The sequence below is a fragment of the Hordeum vulgare genome, chromosome 6H (genome assembly GCF_904849725.1).
Source record: "Hordeum vulgare subsp. vulgare chromosome 6H, MorexV3_pseudomolecules_assembly, whole genome shotgun sequence".
Classification (NCBI taxonomy): Eukaryota; Viridiplantae; Streptophyta; class Magnoliopsida; order Poales; family Poaceae; genus Hordeum; species Hordeum vulgare.
In genome coordinates, this window is record NC_058523.1 from 310,356,540 (window position 1) to 310,367,450 (window position 10,911).

Below are 10,911 nucleotides of genomic sequence, written 5' to 3' on the forward strand. Positions count from 1 at the left end.
CTGGCCTATGCCCAGACCGCCGCCACACCACTCGCCGCCGCGGCCGACCTCAACCGCCACCGCTGTCGATCTCAACCCACCCGCCTCCGCGGCCGTACCTCTCCCCGCTCACTGCCTCCGTTGCGGCGCTCAAGCGCATCGCGTCGACCCTGGTCCACCCTGGCCTGTGCCTAGGCCGCTGCCACACCACTCGCCGCCGCGGCCGACCTCAACCACCACTGTTGTCGATCTCAACCCACCCATACCTCTGCCCGCTTGCTGCCCCCGTTTCGGCGCTCGAGCACAGCTTCTGGATCAAATCAACGCGACAACTACAGTGACTGGGGATGATGCATCTGCTCGATGCAGAACGGCGGCGGCGCGCGGATAAGGCGCTGCGGAGCGAAGTACTTGCAGGTGGAGGCGGGCCTCCATGGCTCACACGGGGAACTCCGAGGTTATGGCGCGGCAACGACGACTCCTTATGGCCAGATAGAGGCGCCTAACCCTTGCTCCCCTCATCGTATCCCCTCCTCCGTCAGAAACTCATCATCTCGTGAGATCCCCTCCCCATGCCTCCAACCGTGTGCCAAGCACCGACAAGAAATTTTATTTTGTGAGGATTTGTTTGCTGATGAATGAATGTATTGAATGTAAATTTGTATTGTTGTAGAGACAAAGAATGGAACACCACCTTCACTTTGTCATCTGATCCACATTCTCTACCACATGAGTGAAATAAGATAATAGTCCATTGATCAATTCACGTAGCCTATTTGTTTTGCTTTGCTTGTCCCGCTCAATTTCTCATCATGGTGGAATTAACAATGAACGGTTTGATTTCTCAACAAAATTGGATATGACTGACTACATTAGTTAGTTAGCTTATTATTTTAATAAATCAAAAATGATTATAAAAAAATTAAAAGCGCGTGGTATTTGTTTCTTCCGTTGCAACGCACGGGCCCTTTTGCTAGTATATATAAAGTCTTCAAGGGCATTAAAAACAAGGGAATCGTTTCCCACCCGCGCGCCGGCCGAACCGACTCGCCGGTCGCCCCCTGGCGCGCGCGGGCCTTGCAACATTTTTCCCAGCCGCGCGCTTCTCCGGTCAGTGGATGCAACATTTTTGTCTAAAAATGTTGCAACCTGCGTTATTTTTGCTGCAAGCGTTTTTTACTATATTTTGTCTCAGTAAAAAGCTGCATATAAGTTTGGTTGCAACTCTAGTTCGTCGGATTTTTTTGTTACAATCGATGTTTTTTACTTTTTGCTACAACCGTGTTAGTTTTTGCTACAACCGGCATCATGTTTTGCTGCAACCGTTCACTAAAAAGTTGCATACACGTCATGTAAATTTTTGTTACAATCGGCGTTTGACTTTTGCTACCACGTACCACCAGCTTCGTTTTTTTGCTACGATCACATAGATAATTTTTTTCTACAAAATTTGTTTTTTGTTGCAACCGTTGAAAAATTTGCTGCATGCATCGAATTTTTGCTGCATAGAGAGAAAAATGTTGCATGCGGATCCAACGGTGCGGACGACGCGGGGTTGGTGGATCCTGCGGCCCGTGCGGGGCCGGCCGAAAATCTGGGCCGGCGCGCCGGCGCAGATCACCCCCTAAAAACAATTCTTATTAAATGGGGGCTGCTACGCATCCACCGACGGATGTTTTATATACATCCGTCACCCGCACGACCGTACGATCGAGGTGAGCAGCCCTCTGATCCGCAGATGGGTGCTCCGTCGGACATCAAAATTTTCTTGAAACGGCGGTCAAGTTGCAGAAACAATCGTTTTGTTGCAAAAAAAATTTAACTTTGGACCTAACAATTCCTGAAACAACTATCGAGTTTCAGAAACAATTTGCTTGTTGCAGGATTTTTTTTTCATCGTTTTGCGGGAGATTTTTTTGCAATAAAGGTCATATTTCAGGAATTTTTGCAACAAAGGTCAAGTTGCAGAAGCACTACCTAGCGAGCAGGGAAGCTCTTGGCGGCGGGGCGGCAGGCGGGGTGGCCGGCGAGCTCTTGGCGGCGGGGCGGCCGGCGAGCTCTTGGCTTGCTTCCGGTGGAAGCCGTCGTCGCCATGCCTGGGTTCCCTCCTTCCGCAACTACTTCCAAGCTGCAGGAACAACTTCCTGAAACGATGGAGTTGTTTCAGAAAAACGGGTCACGGCTCGTCCGCCCGACCACGTGGCAAACAAAGGAGGCGGTTGACGCGAGAACAGGTTCAGCCGGTTGAAAGGTAACGTTTCCCTTATTAAATCCACAGTTTTAATGAAACAATTTCCAGATTTCTCACAGCGGCTTTCTCGCAATCCAGAGCTAAACTACACATCACCTATGCCATGCTCCCTAATAAGATGCCTACACCTAAAGTTCACCTAATAAGAGCAAAAAGAATTTTGCGTAGGGTTTCTCCAGGTATCCACAGCCAGAATTTTGCGCAGGGTTTCTCGAGGTATCCACATCCAGAACGTGTAGGAGTCGAGTCCCCTGCAGCCCTGCTGCCAGGCAGCCAAATCCTATAAAAACCCCAACAAAAAAATATATCCCTATCCTCCTCTCTCGCAAATTGCTTTTTGTTCCTTTCCCCCTGCCCCCCTGCCCCCCCCCCCCCCCCCCTCCACCGCCCCGCAGCCGCCCGCCGTTTCAATTCGCCGAGGGCAAACTAGCCGACCCAGCGTAAGAAATCGACGCCGATACGACCCTACCCCCATCTCGCCGACTGATTACGAGCGGATTGGGGCTCTTCAATCGTGAGAGAGGCGCCCCGTGATACGATACGGGGGCAATTGGAGGCGGCGGCCCCGATTTTTTCCCCGTGATTTTTCCGGGGCTGATTATAGGGGCGACTCTGGTGATACCCCTATCTAGGGTTTCGGTTGGGCGGCGAGGCGAAGGCGCTGCCGCGCTAGGGTTTGGGCGGTAGCCCTGCCTCCACGGAGAGGGGCGTGGGTGGCGTGGCGGTCGCCGGCATGCGTTGATTGGTGATAAGGGAATAGGAGCGGAGCGTTGGTGGCGGCGGTGTGGCATTGCAGCCGCGGATTGGGCTGGTGAGCGCACCGATTGGATCGCTGGAGAAGGACCTCCCCTCTCCGCCGCCATTGGTGGGTAGATGGTGAGTGGTGCCCCCCATGGAGCAGGACATACCCGCCTTCAAGCCGCAATGGCTGATGCAGGGCCAGGTCACGGCTACTGGTGCCGCGACCCTCTGGGCTGCATCTTCGTCACGCAAAGGTGAGTTCACCAGCCTTCCAAATTTTGTGTTTGCTACTCCCAGACTACTAGTGTTATAAATGTAATGTATCGCCTTGTGGGTGTTGCTAACTGTGGCTATGTATGATTGAATGTGTACGTATGTGGTGAAACGGATGCATTTTCATTCACGATGGAGATACATGCTTATTTAATGGGTACTTGCACACGGGTATTGTTTAAGAGGAGATTAGGGTTTTGTGGTGCTTTGTAGTCTGATGGTCAGCTTTAAACATCATTATGTGTAGTTTGTAACTTGCTAATGTGATTTTGCTCTGAAAATAGAGATTGGTGAATTTGAATTTGTTTTTTGGATTAATAGATGATGGGAATATTGACACAATTATGGGCGCATCACTGAAGAATCCACGTGTTCTTTTTCTAGTATCAAGGGTTCCTGTAGTTTGAAATGATGCTCATATGATTAAGGTGGTATCAGCTGCGGGTGTTAGCTGCACTAACAAACCATTGCATTGTGTTCCTTGCATGTTTTAATTTAGTTTGTACTATTCGTAAACATGGTAACATCTGGAAGGCTCGTGATACCCATACCCCCTCTGGTTTACAAAATAGATACTTGTTGATGTGCTTCAAGCAATCAACTATGGGGTTAATGCTTTATTAGTTTATTTATGACCATGCTTTATTTACTATATAGTATACCAATTTAACATTTATAGTTGTTGGTGGAATATGTTTCCTTGAACAGCTATTTGCAAGCGGAAAGTACCTTGCTAAAAGGGCATCACACTTAAATTGAACCATCTACGTTGTTGTACTAGGAAGCAGTTATTTTTGTTTGTATGGAAGGCTGTTTGACCTACCAATGTTAACTTTCAACAAAGAAATGGAATTGACCAACATTGGTAAGAAAAGATGAAGTAAAGGTGCTAAGGAGGCATTGGCCCACCAAATATTTGGCAACCATCCTAAAATTGTGATCTTTTCAGAAATTGGCAGGCAAGTTTTGGCCACCATGCATACATACCCTGCTACTTCTTTTCAGTTAGGGTGTTTTTTATGTGCTCTTATGAGCATACTATTTGTCTGCAAATGCCATTATGAATAACTACTCTTATGCGGGGTGGGGGGAGAGATTGTAGTTTCATACACCTGTGAACTATAAGTGGCATTGTTTTTTTGTGTCATATATTATACTAACAACTCTTCTCTTGGATATTGTAGTAGATTGTCAAGGTAAGGGTGGTTCATCAAGAAATCGCTCATCTGGGCACAGCCGTGACCAGAGTTCCCGGCAGTCTTCATCACGGAGGAGTTCAGTCTCAAGTGGATCCCGGAGGCTTGACCGGGATGACATGGGGAAGACAAGGGGCTATGCAAATTTTGGAAGGAACAAGGATAAGGAGAGGGAGAAAGATTTTGATTCCCGTGATAGAGAGAGTAGGTCCATTACAGCAGACCGTGATGGCTTTCAATCATTTAGCTCATGTAGACCTGAAAGGGATAGGTTAAATCGTGCTCGCTCGAAGGCAGACACATCAAGTAAGGGAGTAATTAGTCTAAATAATGGTAGTACATCTAAAAGCAATACTGTTGGCGTCGCCTTTGAGCGAGAATTCCCACAGCTTAGTTCCGAGGACAAGAATGGAAAGCAAGACATAAGCAGAGTCCCGTCTCCTGGTATCACCACCCCAATTCAGAGCCTGCCTCCATTTACTCTGTCTGATGGCTGGACCTCCAAGCTAGTAGGTGCTCCTCTTTCAAGTGAGCCAAAGAAAAATCTTCTTACCTCTTCTGTACCACAAGCCCCTCCTAGTAAAAAGCCTGAAGTAGCACTGAACGGTGGTACTGCATTAAGCATGGCAGAGACAGTTATGCAAGCTCCTCAGAGAACTTCGTCTGGACCTCAGGTAGGAACCATGGCATGGTGTTTATAATGTTCTCATTGATATAAATCTCGTCTCTCTGGAAGTCTGGATTCATGTCCACATACTCTTTTGCTTGTAGTTATCAATTGATGCTCAGAAGATTGAAGAAAGAACTTTGAGACAAAACACTCTAAGACCCATGACTTCTACAACAAGCAAATCTTCTGTGAGTTATCTTCTGCCTTTTGACCAAAACAATTTTTCACATTTAGTACCTTTTACCTGCAAGAATGGTTGTGATTTACCTTTTGCTCTTACTTGTGTGTGTAAATCACTTCACATATTTGCTGGCAGTTGCAGTAATAAAATAATTTATCAATATATGTATATACATGCTATGTTATGTACTAGACATTACATAACATACTCTTGGTGTTGTACAACATTACTTGTGTGTGTCCACATACTCTTGGTGTTGTACTAGACATTACATTTTCTGTTTCCTATGTTATGATTTAGTATAACATCATGGAGCACTTCATTTGCCTCTGATATATGCAAAATGTAATATCGGTTTTTCTGTTCTAGCATGGTCACATGTTTGATTGTACCTGAACATTACTCAACTAATGGTACTCCCAGGAGATGCTTTACATTTAGCTGGTTGTGCAGATATGCACTAAGGCGATCTAAACATGCTTTGGAAGTGGAATATTTACACCCTTGCTATTTTGTATGTTGGCATGGGCAGAATGGCTGCTATGAGGTGCATAAATAATTTGCACCTACTTTCCTGTGCTTCATGTTTTGCACTCTGATGGGACTAAAAGATATATTCTGAAGTATTCCTAACAGCTACTGTCCTGAATTAGTTTGATAGGTTGTTTTCCTTGTGCGTTTTATGAACTTTGACGGTTTTACCAATGGATAAATACTGTGGAAGGATGCCAGATGGCACAGCTTGAAAGAAGACAGAACCTAGTAGAGAAGGATTTATCACTACTCTTTCTTAATGATCAAAATACTTGTTCATCTTATGTAGGGGGGTGTGTGCCTAATAACAAAATATTGCTTGAGAAGATGTGTAAAATGGTAACTTAAAAAAAGGAAATAGCTACTTAATCTAACAGGGAAACTAATCTCTAAATTCCTATACCTATGGATTTGATTGCTGTTGCCACATCCATTGCCCTAATCGGTGTCACCATGCTCATGATGGCACTATACGCTAGACTATTGATTATCTGGATGTGATCTTATTTGTTAGTGCTGGATTCTGCTGTATATATGTTCTTTCCCCCAGGTGCAATGTGCCACCAGGTGTGTTAGAAATATATAAGTAAAAAGTAAGCAGAAGTTTTGCCTCGAAAAGAAAAGGCTCACTCATAAAACTGATGCTAGCAAACGTTACATGGTTCTGGCAGTTGTGTTCTGGTTGTGTTTGTTTCACCTTTTTTGAGCATGTGATATGCATGAACAAATGTATTTCTCTTAGCTAACTTATATTTCAAGATTATTCAGGTAACAAGCTCTTCCAAATCAAAAGGAACACGGATTGGAGATCTTGCTGGTACTAGTAAGGCCATACAACAATCATTAGCACTTCCCGCCAATGGTTCTGTTCGAGCTCCAGCCAAAACAGAGCTTTCAAAGCTTACTCTTTCAGGAAGCTTTAAAATCCTCAGCCGAGAGCAAAATTGTACTGCACAGACTCCTAAAGACTCTCCAGGCAATCCTGCGAGTCCTCCATCTCGTGTGGCTTCCATGGAACCACATAAGAAGCCTCCTCTCGTCCAAAAGCCCAAGGTTTCCACACATGATCTTCCTCTAGTGCAAGGTTCATCTGTTGGCAAATCAAGATTAAAATTCTTCGAGTCACTTCGAACCAAATCTTCAAGTTCAGCTGTTGAGTCAGGTTGTGAGCCATCTCCATCCAGCGGAGTTGATGCAAAGCATGATTCTTGTCTTGATTCTGGAATGAAATGCATGGGGAATGGAAAGTGTTTCTGTGAAGAAGCAAATTCTTCCGAGGGATCTCAGCGGCACCATTCAGACAGTGAGGAGAACAATCCATCCTTGCAGTCTGTTGACATGGCAGCTGGGGGGTCTCAGCAGCTTGTAGTAGAAAACCTGGAGTCTGACTCCTCATCTGAACTTGCTGACACAGGAGATGAAGGATTCCAAGTATCCGTCTCAGACAATGCAGATGGTAGCTCCTCCTCAGCGCTTGCAGATTCAGATGATGGGTACAAGAATTCCCAGTCTGGCAATGAGGAAGCTAGTTCATCCTCAGAGGGTACTGAACCAGAAGACGAGGAGTTTCCAGCTGAAGCCATATTTACTGCAGAAGATCTGGCTTTCATGATATCCCTTGGCTGGAGTAAAGATGAAAAAGTGCAACCTTTGGGTTTGGAGGAAATTGCTGATTATGTAAGCCATTTTCATTCTTAATTTCCGATGTCCCTCGCATTCTAGTGACATATGCCCCATTCACCAGAACTTGAGGCCAGTAATGTTTTGACTTAACAGCGTTCTGTAGTTGCTTATTCACATGAAAAGATATATAACACCATCTTTTAATTGACACCAATTCCAATCTTGTGCAGGTGAGGCGCCATAAGGGGCTGGAGCAGAGGCTTTTCTCCATGGAAGGCAATGCGGACATCAAGATAGTTCTCCTTTATCTTTGCGGTCAGAGCTAAATGAAAGGTTGAAAAAGCCTAGAGTACAGGAAGCCACAGTTTGCAAAATGCAATGGCTAGTCACATCTTTTGATGCTGAGAACTGATAGCAAAGAGTCCTTGGCATGAGTTTTGTCTAGATTAACAAGTCGAGATTTTTTCCCTGATGACTCTGGTCTATCAACTTGGGAGGTGGTTCACAAGTAGTTCTGACAATTTTTGGCATGTTGGAAAATGAGGTTAGGATTTATCATATTTTTCCCAGGAGTACCAAATGTAGGTCCTGTCCTGCTGCCCTTTGAAAAATAGGTTACTTTTTCCCCTCGTCAGGTCTTATCTTTATTTTCGAAAAGGATAAGGTGGTATTTTCAACCATGAAAAAGGTGGATATGATTACACCGGTCTCAGAAAAAGTTTCTTTGACTTGATGTTCCCTTTTATTTCCTGTCAGAGTGATTCGCTATTCTTTTGATTCCTGCCCGTCTCGTGTCGATCGACTCTGAAGAAAAACATTTCGTCATTGACTGCAGAAACGTACTCCCTAATATTAATATAATATGTGTAGATAAGTAAATGCTTTTTTATTTTCACTGAAAAGGCTATTGACCTTATTTGTTGGGTAGTGAGCTCCTGGTCACTGTGTGCCAGCCCCTCCGGCTCCGCCATGCCCTTCCAAGGATGGGCGCTCTTGGGCTTCCGTTGTTGCTCCAACTATACACGTCCAACCTCCTGATCTTGCAAGCTTGTTTGATGCTACTAGTAACGGGTGTATTGGGCAAGTCTCGGCCTCAAGGTCTCCCGCCGCTCTGTTTTCATCGTTTGGTGTTGAGCTGCAAGGCATGTTCAAGATGGTGCTCTGTCCATTGCGCATGCTAGAGGCCTCTTTGAGCTTGTGGTTGATACATGCAACCAAATTGTTGGAGAGGGCAGAGGTATCCGATGACGTGTAAGGGTTGAGCGCAACCTCACAAGGATCTTGTCCCTAGGACACCGTCGTTGATGGTCCATTGTTTTCGATGCAAGTACCATTAGTGGTAGAACATGGATACAAAGCGGTTGTGGACAACATCAATTGTATTCTGCTGATGCCATCAAAATTAGCTACACCCGGTCGAGCCTTGTGCTTTGGCCCCAGCAAGTCACCACAAGATGAGCCAAGGTGGTTGATGGGTTCAACCTTGCTACTTCTAACTCTGATGATGCCTGGGTTGTTGGCAAGGGTTGTGCTTTGGCAACAGGGTGTGATTTCAACTTTCTTGATGCAAGTACCATTAGTGGTAGAACATGAGCACGAAGCGGTTGTGGACAACATCAGAGTTAGCTACACCCGTCGAGCCTTGTGCTTTGGCGCCAACAAGTCATCACAAGATGAGCCAAGGTGGTTGATGGGTCCAACCTTGCTACTTCTAACTCTGATGATGCTTGGGCTGTTGGGAAGGGTTGTGCTTTGGCAACAGGGTGTGATTTCAATTTTCTTGACTCTACTGAGCTGATCAAAGGTTTTCTTGTCGTGCCTTCAATCACCCAAGGTTTGAATCACCTTGTCAATGAGAAGAAGGTCAAGAATGACATGGAAACTGTGACAAGCCTTGCAAGATGTTAGCCTTAAGGATGTGTTTCTCGCTACAATGATTCTTATTTTGGGAGTAGTTCACTTGAGGTTTGTGGTGTGTGGTGTTGGGCATCTTCTGTTTGTGTTTGTTATGTTGCCAATTGTGGGCGTGGCTTTGGGTGCACTGTGATTTTGAGAGGGCTTCGTCTTGCTTGTAATGGTTTTCATCCGGTTTTTCATAATTAACTGGACAACTATCTTTTTCTTATAATTAATAAAAAAGGCAAAGCTTTTGCCTTCGTTTCAAAAACAAAATGTGTTGAAGAAACTCAATTGGCACAAGATTACCATCATCGGGTTTGTTAACTTGGATAACTAGACGACACCTTGCACATTGTTGCATTAATCTTGTGGCACGAGGGTCCCAAATCAAACGCAACCATGATTACACCACGTTACCGCATGCATGAATAATTAATGAAATTGATGATACCACATATGTGGCATGAAGCAACATGGTCTAAACACATGCATGCATAATTAATGAAATTGATGATACCACATATGTGGCATGAAGCAACATGGTCTAAACACATTAATCATCATCTATCTTGACCATGAAACACATGACATTAACAAATCTTTTTTGTTTGTTTTTTGAACTTAAATTTAGTATCTCTTAAAAACCGATTAAAAGTCTGTTTCATCATTAAATCTATCTCAACGAGATCTTTAAAATTAGATCTCATATTGATATATTTCGGCCAAAAATTACGAAGATGTTTACATCAAAATTGTCAGTGTTTATACTAAAGTTGTCATGATATGTCTTTTCTTTTTAATTTAAAGCTATCGTTGTATTTTAATTACTTCTTATGATAAATTTTATTAATTGATCATGTCAAATAGTAATAATTAACCATGACAGATTTATTAATTGATCATGACAGTTTTTAGTAATTAATCATGAAAAATTTAATTCATGAATCATGCCGATTATCAATAATTTATCATGGAAAATTTAATTCATGGATCATGACAATTTTAGTTTATAGAACATGACAAATTTAATATTTTGACCATGAAAATTATTTTTTGTATGAACGAACCATGACAAATTTTATTGCATGTATCATGATAAATTTAAGTAATTTACCATGGTAATTTTAGTTTATGGTTCATGACAAATTTGAGTCATTGACCATTCAATTTAAAGTAATTGACGACGGATTTCTTTTTAATTATGAACGATGTCAAAATTATTTCATGGATCATGGCAAATTTTAATAATGCATCATGACAAGTTTAATTACTTAATTCTGTTTTTATACTCCATGTGTACCATAATAATTGTAGTCGACTACAATTATTATGGTACAAAGTGAGTAACATGTTAAAATTTACTTTAAACATAGAATAAACATATCGAAATATATTGATATGAGATCTACTTTCAAAGATGGTAACTTCAGGGTAAACATCATGATAATTTATGTGTAATAAACATGGCAACTTTTAACCCCCAAAAAGTCAGCGAAACATATCAATATGAGATCTAGTTTCAAAGATATCGTTGCAACGTATCTAATGATGAAAACGATTTTTA

The 10,911-nt window shown here is 43.3% G+C and overlaps 1 protein-coding gene across 3 annotated transcripts; it reads left to right on the top strand.

Moving 5' to 3' along the window:
* The first annotated feature begins 2,610 nt into the window (after nucleotides 1-2,610).
* Nucleotides 2,611-8,193, top strand: LOC123401598. 3 transcript variants are annotated; one of them, XM_045095426.1, is made up of 5 exons: nucleotides 2,611-3,225; nucleotides 4,429-5,114; nucleotides 5,212-5,298; nucleotides 6,585-7,502; nucleotides 7,679-8,193. In XM_045095426.1, exons 1-5 carry the CDS (start codon nucleotides 3,123-3,125, stop codon nucleotides 7,772-7,774), a joined length of 1,890 nt encoding a protein of 629 aa, XP_044951361.1. In that variant the 5' UTR covers nucleotides 2,611-3,122; the 3' UTR covers nucleotides 7,775-8,193. The 3 variants fall into 3 exon arrangements, with proteins under 3 accessions (XP_044951361.1, XP_044951364.1, XP_044951363.1); XM_045095429.1 differs by having other exon boundaries at nucleotides 6,594-7,502; XM_045095428.1 differs by having other exon boundaries at nucleotides 4,432-5,114.
* The last annotated feature ends 2,718 nt before the right edge of the window (nucleotides 8,194-10,911 follow it).

Coding starts and splice junctions, on each gene's coding strand:
- LOC123401598 (XM_045095426.1), top strand. CDS start 3,123: ATGGAGCAGGACATACCCGCCTTCAAGCCGCAATGGCTGATGCAGGGC. Junction 5,115..5,211: donor GAACTTCGTCTGGACCTCAG/GTAGGAACCATG, acceptor TTTTGCTTGTAG/TTATCAATTGATGCTCAGAA. Junction 5,299..6,584: donor CTACAACAAGCAAATCTTCT/GTGAGTTATCTT, acceptor TTATATTTCAAG/ATTATTCAGGTAACAAGCTC.